Source organism: Ctenocephalides felis, unplaced genomic scaffold (genome assembly GCF_003426905.1).
Source record: "Ctenocephalides felis isolate EL2017-DRISC unplaced genomic scaffold, ASM342690v1 CF-g0.4_SCAFFOLD_01604, whole genome shotgun sequence".
NCBI classification, from domain to species: domain Eukaryota; kingdom Metazoa; phylum Arthropoda; class Insecta; order Siphonaptera; family Pulicidae; genus Ctenocephalides; species Ctenocephalides felis.
In genome coordinates, this window is record NW_020537758.1 from 408,048 (window position 1) to 429,075 (window position 21,028).

A 21,028-nucleotide genomic window follows, 5' to 3' on the forward strand; every position below is an offset into this window, starting at 1 on the left:
ATTATCTGTTACTGTCTTTTGCAAGCACATCCAAGTTTTCATCACAAAACTGAAAATTAAATATTTATATAAACAAAGTTAATATCTTTCGGGGCCGTCTATTATAATTACGTGAGGCATAATAGAGGCGTAACAAAAAATTAATCAATTTATTTTAAAAAAAATTACCATTTTTTCTAGACTCTTGGGGTAATTTTAAATATCACCAAGGTAAAGGAAGGACAAACATTAATAAAAATCGATCACGTGGTTAATGAACGGCCCCTTACAAATTTCATACAATATATTATTTTAAATCGTGTATTTCTCATATTTTACATCTTAATTCTTTAAAATGTACAGTATTTCATTGTATATAAAGTAAGAATAATACAATTTGAATAATAAAAACAAACTGTTAATACGCTTATGTAATTACATAAAGTAAAATTAAGTCTTACGTATTGCATATTATATATGCTTCTGCTATTTAAGTTAAAAATTGTAACAATTTAAACTCAAATACATCCATAGTCCCAAAATATAGATGATAACTCTATCATCAAATAAAATAAAATAAAAAAGGAATCCAACAGAACAGAAGAATAATTAATTTGGTTCTTAGTGCATTTTTCATTCATCCTATTAATTCATCAAACTAGAAACCACATACCTCAATAAACGTTTCCAACTGCTCCATCCGTCAACACACACAACAACATTTATAAACAAATCAAGCAAAAAATTTCATTATTCAATGCACAACAATCTTTTTATCAATAACAATTGTTTTAACCTTGTTTCTCATTTATGTTTGGACTTTTTCTTTTTCTTCAACTGCTTGTTTCGCTTATGCTTCCGCTTTTTGGATTTGCCATCATTATCAGCTTCCTCATCGTCTTCATCAGAAGAACTCTTGCGTTTAGAAGCCTTCCTCTTTTTCTTCTTTCGTTTTTTATTTTTCTTCTTGGACTTGCTGTCACTATCAGAACCACTGCTCGATGAGCTATCAGAACTGGATTCATTATCATTGTCGCTGTCACTACTTGATGAACTATCGGTTCCAGCATGGGCCCTTTTCAGTTTATTTTTGATTTGATTGGCAAGATTGTCCTTTTGTTTGGTTTTCTGTTTATGATCGTTCTCTAAGTTTGGTTCTAAATGCTCATCGTAATCAGGCTCAAAATTAGATTCATCCACAAGAGCTGATCTCCTGGGTGCACTTGGCACGGCAGCTGGAACTTCTCTATGTGATTGAGTATTGCTCTCTTGATCAGATGTGTTTCTTCTTGAGAATTTCTCATCATTTGAAGATGAAGTTTTATGCTGTGGATTTTCAGGATTTCTTGAAGATGACATGTCTGAAGACTTCTTAGATGAGAAAGATCGAGTGTTATCTTCGTGTCTTTTGTACCCTGTAAAAATGACTAAATTTTAATAAAATAATAAAGAACTAATCAACGTGGTAAGATAATAATATATTTCGAACAGTTTTTGAATTTTCAAAATCGATTGAGAATTGGTGGCTAAAACGTGGACGAAATTTTTTTCACTTTTCTGCGATTTACAAAGAAACGGCATGGCTGATCGTCGCGCAAATTTGATAAACTCTAGTCCTCATCGAGATACATCGAATGGCTTTTAAATTTTTGAAATCGGTCAAGCCGTTTTTGAGAAAACGTCGATACACGGCAAAAAATCTGTTCATACACACACACCCACACACACATACTTTTCCCAAATTTGGTCTCATTTGATTCAGAATGGCTTGAAACGTCGAGAAAACATTAAAATTGGCGAATCGGATTTTTTTATGAAAAAATAAACTTCTTCGGGAAGTTAATTTAAAAATATATCTAACCTTTATCCTTATCACTTCTATCAGCTCGGTGAGCCCCAGATTTCGATCTGGATCTCGATCTGGACCTCCTGCGTTGTTGTGAAGCAGCATTTCGTTTACTATTACCATCCGTCCGGTATTCTGCTCTGTCTCTAGATCTGTCACTAGATCCTTCACGACCACCAGATCTGGAGGAGACATTCCTTGACTGGTGATCATAGGACGATCTCGACGGCCGCGCATTATTTCTGTCTCTGCTGGAATTATTAAAATGAGCCGAATTTGAAGATCGATGCTGAGACTGACTGCTGGAAGAGCCTCTGTCTGGACGACTGACCTGGAAAAACAAAGCATTTAATTAAAAACCAAATTACAAAACTAGTGGTATATGGCATCGTGCCCTAAGGCAAATTGCTGCAACTTCCCGTACCGTAACAAAATATTCGAGAAATATTAAATGTTTTCAAATATATGCAAATACTGCACAACTTTAATTATTTTTGCTATCTTGTTATATCGGAGCAAATCAAATGTAAATCATAAATCATAAATCAATTTGTCTCCAGGACATTAACAATCGTCATTTCATTTCGAATTCAATTTCAAGAAAACAAATAGTTGCCTAATTTACACAAAATTGAAACAGTGCTCCCGCATAGTCACATTCTAAACGCAATTGCAAACTAGTTGGTTTGGTATTTAGCCTTGAGGCAAGTTACATGAACTTCCCGATATGTGCAATTAATCGACTTAATCAATAAAAAATAAATTAATTTATGAGTCATTAAAAGTATTCCGAGTGGAATAATTACACACATTTGAAAACGAACGATCACGTTAACTCGGAGTATTTTCTAAAAACAAATGTTCAAAAATCAATAATTTTTAAAATCCATAGGACTTTAATGGTTTAGTATGCTCATTAAGACCGAGTACTCTATCGTTATACCAAGTAAATTGTCTAATTTTAATTTTAACAAACATCAAAAAAACTAATCATTTTCTCAAACTTTGATGAATTTTTAAAATTAAACTACTGGTCGTAAGGCCGCAATATTTCAGTAAGTTCTATAAGACCATGATATATATCGCCAAAAAAAGTTTCATAAAAATCGGCTTCAATTTTTTTTTCAACAGCTAATTACAAGAAAACGGCTCGGTAGATTTTCACCTAAAACTAATCAGTATCATTCCCAACTAATATCTTTCGAACAGTTTTTGATTTTTTAAAATCGGTTCGGTAGGATGAGCTTAAATGTGGACGAAAAGTTTAACACTTTTTTTCAACAGCTAATTACAAGAAAACGGCTCGGTAGATTTTCACCTAAAACTAATCAGTATCATTCCCAACTAATATCTTTCGAACAGTTTTTGATTTTTTAAAATCGGTTCGGTAGGATGAGCTTAAATGTGGACGAAAAGTTTAACACTTTTTTTCAAATTACAAAGAAACGGCTTGGCAGATCGTTGCACAAAACTGACAAACGATAGTCCTCACCGAAATACATCAAATGGCTTTTAAATTTCTAAAATCGGTTCAGGCGTTTTTGAGAAAACGTCGATCAAAAGTCTAATTTTGACAAATGCCAAAAAGACCATACTGATTTTTGCAAACTTTGACGAATTTTTAAAGCTGAACCAGTTGTCGTAGGGCCGTCATATTTTAGTATGACCTAGAAAACTATGGTATCTATCGTCAAAAAAATAATCATAAAAATCGTCGAAATTTTTTTTTTAAAAACTTCATTACAAGAAAACGGCCCGGCCGATCTTTATCAAAAACTAATCAGCATGATTCGCAACCAATATCTATCGAACGGTTTTTGAATTTTCAGAATCGATTCAGAATTGCGGGCTAAAACGTGGACGAAAAATTTTTCACTTTTCTGCAATTTATAAAGAAACGGCCCGGCCGATCGCCGCACAAAACTCAGAGACGATAGTCCTCATCGAGATACATCAAATGGTTTTTAAATTTTTTAAATCGGTCCAGCCGTTTTGGAGAAAACGTCGATTTACGGCAAAAAATCTGTTCACACACACACACACACACACACACACACACACATACTTTTTCCAAATTTGGTCTCATTCGATTCAGAATGGCTTGAAACGTCGAGAAAACATAAAATTAGCGATTCGGATTTTTTGATGAAAACATAAACTTCTCCTTCGGGAAGTTAATAATTCTGTGCGACATTTTTACTTATACTGTGCTTAGCCTGGGTCATTTTTTGAACTTTTAATTCAAAATTACAAAAATATTTTATGAAAAATAAAAAAAGATGTAATATTTTTTTATCCACAAAAGCAATTGTTTTGTCAATACAAGCAGAAAGTTTGTCAGACCATTCCATTTTTCGCACATTTAGCTCTGTATCTTCGAAATGGCGGGACCTGTCTTTGTCAAAAACTAATCACCTCTTCTCCCAATCATTACAAATTGAATGTTTTTAGATCATTCAAATCCGATACTCCGTTATCTCAAAAACTCAATTTGTATTTTCTGCACTCTTTGGTCCGTATCTCCATAACGGCTGGACCTGCCTTTGCCCAAAACTAATCAGCACATCTCCCTATCAATAGAAATCGAATGTTTTTTGAAACATTCAAATCGGTTGATCCGTGCGCCCGAAAACGAGGACGAAAAATTGTATTCATACATATACACGCACACACACACACATCCATTTTTTCTGAGGTATGCCAAAATGTTCAGAAACCTTCAAAACGTCGAGAAATGCAAAAATTTTCAATTTCGATTTACGGCCCATTGCCATAACTATCCTACGAGAAGTTAATTACAAAACTAGTGGTGTATGGCATCGTGCCCTAAGGCAAATTTCTGGAACTTCCCGTACCGTAACAAAATATTCGAGAAATATTAAATGTTTTCATATAGATTATTATAAATATTGTAACATTGTCTAAAGTTTATAAGAACTATATGAACTGAATTACAAAGTTAAAATTATTTATTTAAAGTATATAAGTGAGCTTTAGAACTTTAACCAGAGTCGAAATTAAAATCTCAATTATTTAATGAATTTCGATTTTTGGACAATTAAAAAAGAGATAATTATTTACTTACTTTGCTATCTAATCTCCGATCGCTGACCCCAACGTGCCTGCTATCTCTGGTCCTTTCTCTGTCTCTTGTCTCCTTGTCCCTATCTCTTCCAGCCCTTTTTGCCTCCGGCAGCAGCTGCCTCGGTGGCGTCCTGGTGCGAGATCTTTTCGTTGTTGCTCCTGATGTGATCACAGTTCCCGTATTCTCGTCAACTTTTCCGCCCAATCGTTCTCGTACACTGACTCTGCTCGGGGGCGAAGAGCCAGGACCCGTGATTTTGGTTTTGGCCGGCTTGCTACTCTCTGTCGTCTTTTTAGCATCGTTCGTATGATCCGTAGTTGTAATTAATATTTGTTGGTTCGATGAAGTTATTTTTCTTTCAGGAGTCTTTTCGCGTTCATCTTTTGTCGTGATAGCTTCTCCAGAATATAACTTTATGCGATCCGAACTGATCTTTTTGATTTCGATAGGCCGTATTGCGTTTATAGCTTTGGCAAAAATGGCATTCTCGGCCCTCTTCAACACTTCATTGGTAACTACTTTGTTGCTGGCAATGTTTCCAGGAGGAGTGACTGCACGAGGGCTTTCCGCTTGGGAGGTCTTTATGCTTTTCGGTGTCGTGCCAACACCATCTGTTTCATCCAATTCCCATCTCGAAGGCTCTGGTAAAGTTGCCAAAACTGCAGAAGATTTCTTTGGAGAAATATCGATATTCAGGAGATCAGATTCATTAGCTTGTATCTCCAGACCATCAAAGGAACCATCCCGTTCCAAGAGATTTTCTTTTGATGCAGACTTTGTTATTTCTTCAGTTGATTGTAATATTTTACCATAATTCTCTATGACTTTAGAGTCTATGCCTTCAGTTAAAATGTCTCCATACAAGTCTGTTGCCTTAGATTTGGAGGCTTCTGTTTCTGTCGGGTTACTGGAAGGTACATCATCACTCTTTGTGGATTCCATGGACACATCAGCAGCTTCTGTTTTGTCTTTTTCTGATACAGAACTCTGATCTTGCGATGTCTCCTCTATTTTGCCGGCAGCAGGTTTTTCAGTTTTTTTCACTTTTGACTTTTCTTCTTTTTCTCGTTTCTTTTCTTCCTTGCGTTTCTTCTTTTCGGCTTCTTTCTTTTTTCGTTTTTTCTCCCGCTTTTCTTCTTTGGCTTTACGCTCTTTCAATTTCTCTTCTTCGGCTAGTTTTTCTTTGGATCTGCTATCACCTTCCTTTCGCTCTGAACCTTTGTGTTCTCTTTCTCTCTTAGGATGAGCACTCGAAGAAGAAGATTTTTCCCCATCTTTACTTGGCCTTGGCTTCCTAGAGTACCTTCATAAAAAATAAACATTATCATATCATTTGTAATAAAACATATGATGAATATATCTTCGACATACCTATCAGCCGATGAATTTCTCTCCCTAGGTTTGTTGACCTCAGGCGAAGGTGTCAACCTATGTCTGCTCCTACTGTGAGCTCGTTCCCTACTCCTGCCTTCATATTTATCTTTGACTGGCTCCTCCTTGCGCGGTCTTTGAGGCGGGTTCTCTTGGAAGTCGCGACGATCCCGCGAATCTTCGGGAGGCATTCGGTAATCTTCTGGCTGATAACCGCCAGTAGTTTCGAACCGATCCGTCGGAGGCTCGTCACGGTAACGAGTTGGAGGCGTCGGTTCGAATCCTGGCGGAGGCGGCTGGTCCAATCCGGGGGGAGGCAGATCCGGTTCTAAAAAAATAAAGTAATCATTCTTAGTATTATATCAAACTACATAATAAAATCTTATTAGTATTAATGCAATTATTTATTACCATATCTCGTCAGAGGTCTCAGCCCGTATTGCTGTGCCGGCGGCTGGTGCCCTATGGGGGCCACGTCGTGCTCGTACCTCTGTTCCTGGTGATATGGCTGGACGGGCATCACCCCCGGTGACTTCAGGCTCATCAGAGGCGGCGGATAATGGGCACCACGAGGCGGCGGAGAACCACGTTTGTCTCTGCCGCTGTATCTGAAAAAAATAATATCATAAATGAGATCGTGCGGACTTTAAAGAATAAAAATTATTCTAGAAAACTAGATAAAGTAAAAGCATTTATGTGAATTTTATTTATTTCAGCTGAAAAAGCTAGTGGGAAATGCCCCCAGGTCAATATTGTTTCATAAGCAACAACACGCTGAAATTGATCAATGCTGAATTAGTCATCTTTAAAATCTATCTGATGAAAAATCTGATTTTTTCAATTCAACAAAAAATCCTCATTCTTTTTTAATAAATGTATTTTCACCTGGAAAGCTTCTGGCAGGAGAACTCTTATAATCGAATGATTTCTTAATTTACCTTCATCATTAAATAATGCGTAAAGCTCCCCTTTTTTCACAGAATGCAGAACAGTATTTTCCAGCTTTTCCAGCAATACACTTACCCACCTCGAATCAATCTTCATACTTCAACACCAACGCCAAATCTTGATCAAAAACGAATCAGGATTGTTCTTGCTAACAATTTATCTTTGTTAATAATTACAATAAATGATTTATACGAGATAATATATCATTGGTTTCCATTATAAACAAACACCATGTGTATGCTGAAATTGAATTTTTTAGTCTAAAACAATGTTTCTCAACAAGTTCGTCCTGAAACTTCTCTGGATGCTATATAAAATTATCAGAACTTTACAGAATTTACATAATTACACAACACTTTACTACAATACTCAGAATCTTGAGAAACACTGGTTTAGATGAAATTAATGATAAATTAAATTTTTCTCGTTCTTTACAAAAACTGAAATATTTTTAAAGGCAATAGTATAATACTATTTTTTACATTTGAGAAATATAAAAAAAAACATTTACATTTCAGAATTAGCAATAAAGCTTTGATAAACATATTAAGATTTTAAGTAAAACTAGTTTTAAAAAAAATGGTTGCAAATACAAAAATACAATAAGTGTAATAAATTTAAAAAAAATGTATTAACGACAAATATGGCAACTAATTTTACATTAACGCAAAAATATAAAATGTATCTAAGTATATAATTCAAATCATCCGATAAACTTTATGTACAACAGCCATAAATATAAAAGGTCTCACAGCCAGATTTCAAACTTATATAAATATCACTTATTGAAACTAATTATTCAATTAGTTTTAAATAATAATAACATTTGTACTACATTATACAATCTTTGGAATTAGGCAGCTAATTCAGTATAAACAAATTTCCAGATTTAATAGCAAATATGCACAATATCATCATTATTTGTAAGGAAATAAAATCGCAACAAGTATTTATACTGTTGAAATAAATGCCTTATCCAAAAGTTGTTCACATACCAAAAAATACTTTAGTATACATCAGGAAGACAAAATTTTGATGCGATATTAAAAATATTGATTATACTCCAAATTAGAGCTAAGGAAATAAATTACATAACAAGGAGTTCTTAAAAACAATAGATTTATAGATCAATTACACCATGAATGAAATATTGATCAGAAAATATTTTTTTATCTAATATAATGTTCATTAGTACAACTAATGCAATAAACAGAAAAGAGCCAACAAGGTACACTGAAAAATCACGACTATTTTTAAGTACAACAAATCGTAATAAGTATACAAAACTGTGTAATAACCACACCTAGTTATTACAGTAACTTAACGTATAGAATTAAATACACTGATTTTACACCACGAGAAGTCGATCAATTAAAATTTAGAAACTAAATGTAATTTTTAGTTAATGAAAGTGTAGTAGACAAAATTTTCTGACCATTGTCAGAGAACAATGTAAATTTAGCATTAAATATTAAGCCATAACAAAAATCAGTGTATTCTTTACAATAAAAAATAGACTTGGTGTAAAATACATGACTACAATCTTTACAGCTTAAAATAAATATTTAAAAATACATTAATATCACAGGTTTTATACAAATTAACAACTATCCGAGATATAAATATATAAGCATATAAATCTTTACATTATTTAATAAGCTTGTTTTGAGCATAGTATAATATAATATTACATATTTGTTTATAAGTTTAGAATTTGTAAAGAATCTTATTTCAACAAATGTGTAATAAATAAATGAATAATAGAATACTATGCCTGAACAAAATTTCTTTTATTACTATTTTAAATCTGTATATTACATATGTTCTATGTAGGCTCACAATATAATTCAATATACATATATTTATATTTAATTTCGCATAAAAATAAATAAATAGTTATTAATATTCGTTTAACGCTATTCACACCGGGATCAGTTAAATAAATATTTTCAAATTTTACTTTAGAATTTCCTACAAATCGCCAGTAAACTTTACAACTTCTCCTCATATATTATATAATTTTAACTTCACGAAGAAGTTTGTTTTTAAAAAATACGATTAGCTGATTTTATCTTTTCTGGATACTTCATTTCATTCTGAATAAGACCAAATTTGGAAGAAAGTGTATATATAGGTATGTGAGCCGATTTTTGATCTTGCATTGACGTTTAATTTTTTTTACAAAATTTAATAATTTGCAATAGTTGGTAAGCATTATAATGCTCTTCACCAACTTTTATAAATCACTTATAATTTTGGGAAGTTCATGCAACTTGCCACAAGGCAAAATACTACAACTTCATAGTTTAATTTAAACTTTTATCGAATATTTTCTGAGAAAATTTTGAAGTCTGAAGTAATTAAAAGAAGTTTTTGATTGAAATTATTTACTATTCAATTTTGAATAGTAAAACTTGTTCCAATGCAATTAGAACTAGTTGAAAATGGCATTTAGCCTTAAGGCAAGTTGCATGAACTTCCCGAAATGTGTAAGAATCATCTTAGATAAAAATTTTAACTGTTTATTTCAAAAATAAAGTTTTTGTTTTCAATTAAATCTAAAAACTACGATTTAGAATAGAATTTTCTCAAACTTATTTAAATTAACTGTAATTATATTGATTATATTGCACTAAAACTCATCAGCACGATTCCCAACCAATATATTTTGAACAGTTTTTGAATTCTCAAAATCGATTCAGAACTGCGGGCTAAAACATGGACGAAAATTTTTTCACTTTTCTGTTATTTACAAAGAAACAACTTGGCTGATCGTCGCGCAAAATTGATAAACGCTAGTCGTCATCGAGATATATCGAATGGCTTTTAAATTTTTGAAATCGGCCCAGCCGTTTTAGAGAAAACGTCGATTTACGGCAAAAAATCTCTTCACATACATTCTTTTACCTTAAATTTGGTCTCATTCGATTCAGAATGGCTTGAAACGTCGAGAAAACATAAAATTAGCGAACCGAATTTTTTTATGAAAACAAACTTATTCTTCGGCTTTTAAACTGGGTTTCTAGTAAAATTATTACTAATAATTCACTTTTCTAAATTAGAGTTTTTTTACATATATCCTAGTTGCACATTAAACGCCGATAGGAATAGTGTTTAATAAAACAATAATAATAACATTAATAACTTATTTTCACATGAATTATTTAGCACGCTGGCATGAGGAAATAAACAATATACAGAACTCGATATTTGGTTAAATACAATAAATACTGTGCAAGTAAAAATAAGTTTGAATAGACAAGAATGTCTTTTTCATAACCATAATATATATAATTTAATTAAGTGGGTATTCTAGTGTGGAAATTCAAAAAATCGTTTTTTTTTTATTTCGTATTTTCAAAGTTAACTATTAAAAACATGGGTACGAGAAGGTTTTTGAAAATTTGAATTATTTTCTAAGATATAGACATTTTAATGACTCGGTCTCCATACTGGTTTGGCTTCACGCAAAACTTTAAATGCGTTTTTCTCAGTACAGACTTTTTCAGTACTGTTGACACGATTTCTCGAGTTTTAATGAACCGATTCACTTGAAATGTTCAGAAAGTCTTGTTTATAGACCTATCTATAGCCCGACTAGAATTATCCCCAAATTCCAATTTTTACTATTTTTAAAAAAATCGAGAAACTCAAAAAAAAAAACAGTAAAAAAAATACTTTTTATTTCAAACAGTCGTCAATTTGTAAAAAAAAATTTTTTTTACTCGTCACTAGTTCGGGCGATTGCGACATCATTGTAGATTAATAATCATTTTATTTTTTGCATTTCCCACGGCTAGGAGGGCTGAAATCATGTTAAGACTGAGGTGCCAATTTTTTGAGACCACCCACTTCATCAGCTGCCAGTTTCTTCAATTTTGAACTTTTTTTAATTTTTGTATTGTATTTTAATAATATTGGTAAACAAGTGGTAAAAAAATGGATAGTAAAAACATTCATTGCTTTCTTTTAAAAATGACCTAAAATTCATCGCTCTACACTAGAATACCCCCTTAACTATAATATCACAATTCTTAGAAAATAAATAGCAAATATATTGGAAATGTCTAATTACTTCGTATCTAGGACATAATAACTAATAATACAGTTATAATATGCCAGTTAGAATAAATTTTCCTAATACACCTGCATTTTTATCGCAACATTTGTTTCGCGAACAAATAACTTTTCGAGAAAAAGATACAACCTTTGATAAATAATTTATTAATGTGCATAAATACCTTCCATATCCAGTATCGTTAGCCATTCCTCCGTAATAATCTCCTCCTCCACCTCTGTGACCATGATGATGATAGGATCCACCGCCTCGGCCCCCCCGGCCTCTCGGCCCCCTGTGGTAAGGGGGCGGACCTTGCGACTGATGCTCTGAACCGATTTGTGAATAGTGGTCGCCGGAGCCGCCGTGGTGCCCTCCGTAATAATCGTTACGTGGGGGCGGCGACTGGCGGCCACCGTAATGGTGCTCGCCGGATCCGTAATCGCGGCGGCCACGATAATTGCCACCTCCCTCCTTATGCAAATATCTAGAAGAAACAAATAATTAAAAATCACAATTTAGTCCATTTATTTATAAATTGAGATTCATGAATTTTGTTTTGAAGAACTCACCGTGGTGGAGTCCTTAACAAAGGTGATCTGTATCTTGGATGATGTCTGCGAACTGGAGAATAGTCTCCACCACGCGGAGAAGGAGATCTTGAAAAAGAACGAGATCTACAAAGCATAAATAATCAATATATAGTTTTCCAACTATAATATAAATGGTAGTATTGATTGTTTCACTGTACCTGCTGATGCTGAATGATTTTGATCGGGATCTTGTTCTTCTGCGAGGTGTTCTGGATCTTCTTATAGGGGATCTGGTCATTTTTCTGATAGATCGCGATACAGATCTGGTCCGTGAACGTGGTGATCGAGAATAATTGATCCTGTTAACATAAAATCATAGATATGTAAATAAGTAAATGCATATATATTAGGGTGGTTCTTAATATGGATGTTTTCCAATTTTCTTGCGCCTGGGGGCTCAAATACTTTCAAATTGATAAAAAAACAATTTCGGCCTATCTTAAAGTTGATAGTAGGAGCTAAAACTTTCAGAGATTTTTTCCTTATCAATTTGGAAGCATTTGAGCACCTGGGAGCAAGTGAATACGAAAACATCCATATTAAGGACCACAGTAATATACATACAACTTACGAAATAATTTACCTCTGAAAACTTCTGCTACGCGATCTCATCCCCCTGCTTTCTCCATATGTCGATCTAGAAAGTGACCTAGATCGCGATCTAGTCGCTCTTGATCTACTTCTAGATCTTCTGCCATCGCCGCCAGCTCGGCGCCTCATGTGCTCCCGCTCTTCTCTCCTTCGAGCCCTTTCATCCTTCTCTCGCATCATACGATTGAAAGCTTCCAAAGCCTTATCAGCCACTCTAGAAGGATACACATTGTAAACGTTAATATTCACATAATGTTATTCAATTATCATCTTTTACTCACTCTGGCACACTCCTGGGTCCAGCTGGAGGACCGTAAATAGGTGGACCAGGTCCTATTGGCCTTGGTGGTCCTCCGCTGATTCCGGGCGGAGGCGCTCCATAATTAGATGGTCCACTGGGTGGCACCCCCATCATGGGAGGTCTAGGGTTGTACAATGGACCTGATGGTCTAGGTCTATCATAATGTGGTGGTGGTACAGCACGCGAATCGTAATGGGGCTGAGGAGCTATGTAGCCACTGTGAAAATATCATAAATTTTAAGGGTATTTCATGCAGATATATAATATATATTTGAATAAAATAGTATTGAATTATATTAAGAAACAAATATAAATCATCTAAAAGTTCAATTAAACTCACGGCATGTGTGGTGCAGAAGGCACACCATAATTCGGAGCTCCACTTGGAGGATAAATCATAGGTCCCCCTGCAGGTGTTGCATTATGCCCATACACATTCGGAGCCGTGTGGATAGGCTGAGATGACAATGGTGGACCAGATGAGTGCATAACATGATGTGGAGGCATTCCTGTCTGAGAAGTAAATAAAAATCAATCAATTAGTGATACATAACATAGATACTTTTGAGTGAAATTAAATGATCAATTATCTTTACCTGTGAAGGAGGCATATTTGGGTGCTGAGAAGATGAATAATTGCCAGCCATATTTGGTATATTATAACCATCCCCCGGAGGTTCTTGCTGCATAGCATTTGTCCTGGCAGGAGCAGTGTTTGAGACACTGCCCATATGCGAAGACACTGGTAATCTTTGCTCATCAACTGTAGGAGTTCCTGGTCGCTGATCATCCAAGATGGATGCAAGTTTGTCTGCATTTGATCCACCATTGTTGTTATAATTACCACGTTGATAATGGGGCGGTGTCTCCACTCCAGGAGGCCTCAGGAAAGGACGTATGTGCCTACCTATGATATTAAGAATATTATTAAATTACCAACAAAGTTAATATTAAAGCAATTATTAACTAACCATTTCTAAGTGCCCCATGACCTTGCAAATGAGGTGGAGGCATTGTAACAGTTATATTATCATCATCTCCATCTGATTCTACTTCTGTACCAGGAGGACGTTCAACAACAGCAGGTTTTTCCACTTCTAAAATATAGTATAAATTTAATAAAATAAACTAAAAAATGTTTCAAGGATTCTCAAAGATTTCTTGTTTTTTACCGGTTGTATCATCGACAGTAGGTGTTTGTTCATCAGTTTTTTCTGCTGTTTTCTCTTGAACTTCTTTTGTTTCTTTGAATTTACCATTTTGTGTGGAATCTGCTTCTGAGATTACAGTATTTTTGGTGCCTCCGCTTTCCTCGTTCTCCTGTGTATGATCTGTTTCTGTTTTGTTTGAATCATCTATCGATGCATCTAATATTACAACTGATTTATCATTGGCAGTTGAATCTAGATCGACTGTAGCATCAGCTGAAGCATGGGTACTTGTAGGAGTATGGACAGCTGAAGAAAAAAATGATTATAAGTATAGTAATGGATTCATAATAATATAATTTTTGTAATGCAATACTTACTAGGTTTCTTAGGAATGTATTTTCTAGTTTTTATATATCCAGTCTCTAATTTAAAAGCTTGTACAGAATTCCTTAAAAATCTATTTGGAATCATTGTGACTGGTGAAATATCTTTGTCTTTACAATCAGGACATTCATGGTCTTCGGATTCCATAAGAGTCAATCTGATACCTAGAACACAAAATTAATATTAGATATAAAATCTACAATGTTTGAGATGAAGATTTACAATTACAATAAAAGAAAATTTTACAATGAACAAGTATATCCCTTACATTCATCACAAAAGCTGCTACCACAACAAGGAATCATCACAGCGTCTGACAATAGATCTTTGCAAATCATACATTGCAAATCTTCAGGTATTTCTACTTTATTTTCAACCACTGTAGTTTGTTTAATTGGATCTGGAGATGGAGATCTAAAAAATAAAATCATAAACAATTAAACTATAATATTCTTCATGAGATATGTAACATTTCCTACTTTTCAGGATTTATAACAGGCTGGCCGTAACCTCCAATTGGCTTCTCAACAATAAAACTTCTTGGAATCCCAGTGTTGCGCTTTATATCAGCAGTCTCCTAATAATTTTATAAGCATTTAATGAATTATGTATGAGTAAAGAGATATTTATCAGTAAAATTAAACACTAACCGCTCCAGAAGTCATAGGACAGTTTTTAATCCAATGTCCTGCCATGTGGCATTTGAAGCACCTGTAATTAGGTGGCACTTCGCCTTGTTGATTAGCTCCACGAACTTTTTGATAGCTACACATAAATATATGATTAGTTTCAATAAATATTTAGCATGAAATTAAGTAATAGTTATATTATTTATGCTTACTTACTTCTTAAAACTATCCAAAAAATAATGAGAGCAAAATAAACAAAAATATCTTCAGTTAGAAATTTATATTTTATTTTTCCTTACTAAACTATAATTTTAATTATATTTATCTGCAAAAAAAGATAAAATATAATATTTTTCTTACTTGCTGGGATCGTAATCCATAGTGCTCTGAGATATCATGGCTTTTATCTTATCCTCTTCACTCCCGACCATTTTAGACAAATCAGCAACAGCTTCATTATCTGCAGGGCGAGCACTTGGAATTATCACCCCCGAAGCATTCGGCTGCGAAGCAAAATCCCATGATTTTTTCTGAGTTTGAGATACTGGTATTCTAGCAATAATTAATGATGTATTTTTGGGTATGAGAACATTGTCATCTGTATAAACTGTAATAATTAAAGAATATGTCAATATGTGAATAATATTTGATCTATGATATGTAATTATTTGTAAAGTATATACCTTCTTTAGTTTGTGCATTTGTCACTTGTAAATCAAAGTCAAATGTTTTTCCAATTCTTTTTTGATGTAAAATAGATTTTTTCAGGTCTTTAACTGAAATGTGCAAACCATCAAATGTGATAGTGTCATATTCCAGAGCACTTTTGAATTTATAATGGACAGACATTTCCAATAATTAAATATCTGAAATATTTCAAGAGATGATAAATCTGGTTCTAAAAACTAAACATAGAAATTATGTTTGGTTAATTTGTGATAAAATACGAATTATCATCAAAACGCGAAAGCTGATAGTCTTAATCTACAATAATTAACACAAAACATTTTAAAATATCAAGCAATTGAAAAAACAGGATAATAGCACTGAATTTATCTTTCAAATGCAATACGGATAAAAACAAATCATTTAATGAAGTTCCTATTATCGTACGACTCTATATTTAGCGCGCAAAATAAATAAATCCTGTTTTTAAAAATTAGAAATATTCCAAAAGAATAATATTCACTCACAATCTTATTTTCCACATAACAATAATTTGCAAAAAGGATATTTATTCATATTACACTTGTAATTTCACCAAGCCGATCGCCATTTTGAATCTTAAGCTTCAACAATGCATTCGTACCAACCTTACAATATAAAATGAAATGTCTACAATTTTTAAAAAAATTAAATGCCTAAAAATAAATTATTATTATAAAATGTAAAGATCCGATAATCATTTTAAATTATTTACTCGATCAAACTGTAAATAAATGAAATAAATTGAATAAAAATATATTTTAACTTCGAACAAGGATCATAGATAAATAAGCATGCAAGGATAATGATTTAAGTCTAGATAATATAATAACATGGATTTGAGGATGGTCATATAACGAGCAGAACTTATTCATTTCTGTGTTTCTTCATTCAATGCATTGGATTTAATAATCAATAACCAATAATGTGGTTATTTATAATAACTCCTTGCACCTGTATATTCCATCTTCCAAAATCAATTTGTAAAACTTTTTAACAAAGAATTCTGTACAGCTCTAACAAGCTGATATCCATCCAGGAATAGTAAGATGAAAGTATGCGAATAAAGAGAATACAATCTAAATTTAATATGATAACACAAATTTTGTTTAATGTTGTTGAATTTATCCAAATATTTACAAATATTTTATACAACGTACTTAAAAAAATAAAACTATACAGACAAAAATTATTAACATACATAACTGTGTGTAAAAAAAAAAGATCACAAATGTGGCAAGAAATCTTTATAACTAAACATGGTTCTAGGGAAAATATTATTTTAATAAAGTTAATATAAACATAAAACGCACAATATTTTCTTTTTCACTTAGTAAAAGCTTTGACAGTTTTGTAAGAATTAATTTAATATAAAAACTCCAGGTTTACAAGAATTTAATAATATATAGAAATGCACTCAAAGATTATAAGGAGATCTGATTTTAGAAATGTAAATTTTTACATTGAACTTCAAAGTAATGTTTTTTAACTCTTAAAATAAGGAAAATAACAACAAACTCTTAATTAACTTTCAATTCAAAAATGTGTTATACGATATCACACAGCTTTGCTGATTGTCTACTCAATTAACAATATTCTAATACTAATGATAATAATCTTATATATTAAATTAAATATTTACATACGATTGTAACTTGATATAAAATGTAAATGATGTACCATAAAATTAAAAAATCACAAAAGCAGTATGCCTTCATTTACTGAAATAATGCTAGTATCCTATATAATATTGTATAATGTAAAAATCTTATGTTAAATAATATTTTAATTACACATATATGGATTTAAACTAACCTATGAATAAAAAACATTGTTAAATAAAATTTTATCAAGTCCTCACCACTTCACCAAACTTTAAACAAAATGTACAGTTCTGAAAAGTAATTCAGAATAACAAATCACTAGTCAATTGTTTTACGGAAATATCACTGTCTGATATTATTTAAAGTTTAAGCTAATATCATTTTTTCACTAGTTAATCTCTACTCCTTCTCGGCCTGCCAACTTTGCCCTTTCTAACACTAGCACTTGTCGCAGAAGAACTTTTCAAGAGCTTTTGCCAATCCTGCTCGCAGACTAAGTTTCCACCAAGCATGTAATACCTAGATAAAGAAAAAAAGATATAATTGTTGCTCGTAAATTATATATTTTTAATTGGTGATCAGTTATGTTAATACCTGTCTCCTTGTCTCAAATGACCACCGCATTTGCTGCAAACAAAGCAAGCTAAATGAAATACAGCACCGCCGGCAGCACCATTCGCCCCAGCACCTCCTGGAGCCCTCATCACTAATTCTGATGCGGGAATCGCTTGGCCACAGGCTGAGCAGGGGCCATTGTTCGCCCCCATGGGCCCACCGCCAGAAGAGGTGCCATTGGAACCGGCAAACATCCTAAAAAACATAATTGATAATGGATTAGAAATTGAGAAAAGAATTAGAGAAGAAACCCTTGGTAATATAAATATCGATTAAAATTTTTTGGGGCTTATGAAAGCGTTTAAATGTTTCTACAAAAAACATTTTACTTTTGTTGAAAGGGTTATCCAATAATCCTAATACTTTTTTTAACTTCCCGAAATATGTCATGTTATGTTTTTTTTTTTTAAATCTTTTATTCTATTTTGTTGTAATGCCCTAAACTTCTACTGCAAACCCTTATTTTGCCATTGTCATTTAATAATGAAATCATTTTCTATTTCGTTTTCTGTTAGTCAAAGTCTAACCAATTTTGTAAATGTAACAATTATATAAAATATATTTAAGTTTAGTTTTATTGTTTTTATATACTCTCAATATGCATGCAATAAATTCATATTTTACTCTTACTCTTATGAAATTTTACTCCTATCAAATCTTACTCTTATGAAATCTTACTCTTGTCAATTTTGCTCTTATCAAATCTTACTAATACTGTTTAATACACCATTTGTTTGTTAAGTTATACCATTTTAAAGTTTGACGACCTTTTTCGTCATATTTTGTTCCAGAAGTTGAAAATAAGTAAATGCAGTTGTATAGAGAATTTTATAGGCTTTTTATTTATATTTGACAAAATTTATGTGTTTTAACAAAATATTGCACATTTGAAATTGCAGTCAGAAAGCTTACAAACATTTTATTTGCAAAATTGTACGATTTTAAAGTTTGACGACCTTTTTCGTCATATTTTGTTCCAAAAGTTGAAAATTAGTAAATGCAGTTGCGTAGAGAATTTTATAGGCTTTTTATTTATATTTGACAAAATTTATGTGTTTTAACAAAATATTGCACATTTGAAATAGCAGTCAAAAAGCGTACAAACATTTTGTTTGCAAAATTGTACGATTTTAAAGTTTGAAGATTTTTTTCGTCATGATTTTGTTCCAAAAGTTGAAAATTAGTAAATGCAGTTGTATAGAGAATTTTATAGGCTTTTGATTTATGTAAAATAATATATATATATATATATATATATCTATATATATATAATATACATGTATATATTATTACAGCTAGTATTAGGTTTCAATAGAACAGAATCGAACGTCGATTTTTTATCCATCAGTGGTATGGTGGTATGGTTTTGCAAAAAAACGAAAAAAATATCAGTCGATCGTTTTGAACGCGCAATGAAAATACGTGAAGCGAAAATTTGCAAAGTTTTTTTTCTGTTTCGTGTAAAACGAGTCTGCGTCGCTTTTCCCACATTTAAAGCTTTCTAAAAACAACTCAAACTACTCATTGCACCGACGAACGCTTTCACGAGGAAAAGATCCTAACGTTTAATAATTATTTATTTAATAACTATCATGATTAATGGTAATATTTATCTAGATCAAATCAAACGGTCTATATGTATAGTGGTACTCTGGTATACGAGTTTAATTTGTTCCGTGAACACGCTCGTATGTCGAATCGCTCGTATCTCGAAGCAATATTTCTCATAGAAATTCCATTAATTCGTCCCAGCCACTATGGTTTTCGTTAAGTATTTTGAATATTGAAAATAACTTCACTATTTATTTAATTAATTATTGCTTTTTTCAAAACTCTTCAAATTATTGTAAAGCCCTTAGTGGTGTTATATATTATACTCTTATTTCATAAGAGTAAGAGTAAAATGTCGTAAGAGTAAGTAATTTCGTAAATATCAACTGTTGGAAATGAAAAGAAATCATTATAACTGTTTATAATTAATTATTTAGTATTGATTTATTTCAGATTGTGTTGTACGAATACATTATTATAAATATTACCATCCCAAAGAAGCCAAGGTCTCTCAAGGAATTACAAATAGAATTATAACCCAACAAGGTCTGATTTATAATGGAAAAAATAACTCGAAAAGTCAGGAAATTCTGCATCTGTATGCAAAGTTGCAAACATATATAATGTTAAATAAAAAATGAGCTAGATGTAAATAATCAGCTTAATCGATAAGAATTGATTCGCGAGCACATTTTTCGACATCAATTTAAATTGTGCAAAAACTTGTTTAAGCACATACATTTTATTTTACATAAATGAAAAGCTTATAAAATTCTCTAAATAACCGCATTTAATGATTTTCAACTTTTGGAACAAAAACATGACGAAAAAATCGTCAAATTTTAAAATCGTACAATTTTGCAAAGAAAATGTTTGTACGCTTTTTGATTCCAATTTCAAATGTGCAATATTTTGTTAAAACACATAAATTTTGTTAGATATAAATAAAATGCCTATAAAATTCTCTATCCAACTGCATTTGCCAATCTTGAACCTTTGGAACTAATACATGATGAAAAAAATCGTCAAACCTAAAAATCGTACAATTTTGCAAACAAAATGTTTGTACGCTTTTTGATTCCAATTTCAAATGTGCAATATTTTGTTAAAACACATGAATTTTGTTAAATAAATAAAATGCCTATAAAATTCTCTATACAACTGCATTTGCCAATTTTGAACCTTTGGAACTAATACATGATGAAAAAATTCGTCAAACCTGAAAATCGTACAATTTTGCAAACAAAATGTCTGTACGCTTTTTGACTTGCAATTTCAAATGTGCAATATTTTGTTAAAACACATAAATTTTGTCAAATATTGACAAATATAAATAAAAAACCTATAAAATTCTCTATACATCTGTATTTACCAATTTTTAACTTTTAGAACAAAATCATGACGAAAAAAATGGTCAAACTTTAAAATCGTATAAGTGTCTAATTATACTCACCTATGGTAGTCTCCCTTGCAAAGAATCATGCCCCTTTTGCTAAAACAGGAAGCCCCCAAATCTGCCAATGTGGCTTGGCAATAAGTGCATTTGAGACATGCATGGTGCCAATACCTGTCCAATGCCAGAAGTAAAAATCGTTCTTCTATCCGATAACCGCATCCT

General features: G+C 32.3%; 2 protein-coding genes across 3 annotated transcripts in view; both read right to left on the reverse strand.

The window, feature by feature from the left end:
* Positions 1-441: 441 nt before the first annotated feature.
* Positions 442-16,253, reverse strand: LOC113372151 (E3 ubiquitin-protein ligase RBBP6-like). 2 transcript variants are annotated; one of them, XM_026612477.1, is made up of 21 exons: positions 16,129-16,253; positions 15,619-15,801; positions 15,296-15,542; positions 14,957-15,071; positions 14,786-14,883; positions 14,575-14,720; positions 14,300-14,470; positions 13,944-14,228; positions 13,743-13,868; positions 13,368-13,678; positions 13,112-13,284; positions 12,752-12,988; positions 12,463-12,684; positions 12,038-12,178; positions 11,859-11,945; positions 11,471-11,773; positions 6,693-6,889; positions 6,282-6,609; positions 4,911-6,213; positions 1,841-2,156; positions 442-1,394 (listed from the first exon to the last, which is right to left on the reverse strand). In XM_026612477.1, the coding sequence occupies exons 2-21, from the start codon at positions 15,782-15,784 to the stop codon at positions 784-786; spliced, it is 5,583 nt and encodes a 1,860-aa protein (XP_026468262.1). In that variant the 5' UTR covers positions 15,785-15,801; positions 16,129-16,253; the 3' UTR covers positions 442-783. The 2 variants fall into 2 exon arrangements, with proteins under 2 accessions (XP_026468262.1, XP_026468261.1); XM_026612476.1 differs by having other exon boundaries at positions 11,859-11,963.
* Positions 16,254-17,599: 1,346 nt separating this feature from the next.
* Positions 17,600-21,028, reverse strand: part of LOC113372686 (E3 ubiquitin ligase PQT3-like) — a 7,254-nt gene continuing 3,825 nt past the window's right edge. The window contains exons 11-13 of the mRNA XM_026613038.1: positions 20,864-21,026; positions 17,839-18,054; positions 17,600-17,763 (exon numbers count right to left, since the gene is read on the reverse strand). Of these exons, the coding sequence (XP_026468823.1) occupies positions 17,637-17,763; positions 17,839-18,054; positions 20,864-21,026 (506 nt within the window). The 3' untranslated portion in view covers positions 17,600-17,636. The remainder of the gene's footprint in view (positions 17,764-17,838; positions 18,055-20,863; positions 21,027-21,028) is intronic.

Coding starts and splice junctions, on each gene's coding strand:
- LOC113372151 (XM_026612476.1), bottom strand. CDS start 15,784: ATGTCTGTCCATTATAAATTCAAAAGTGCTCTGGAATATGACACTATC. Junction 6,890..11,470: donor AACGATACTGGATATGGAAG/GTATTTATGCAC, acceptor TATTTTTTTCAG/ATACAGCGGCAGAGACAAAC. Junction 6,214..6,281: donor AGAAATTCATCGGCTGATAG/GTATGTCGAAGA, acceptor TTTTTTATGAAG/GTACTCTAGGAAGCCAAGGC.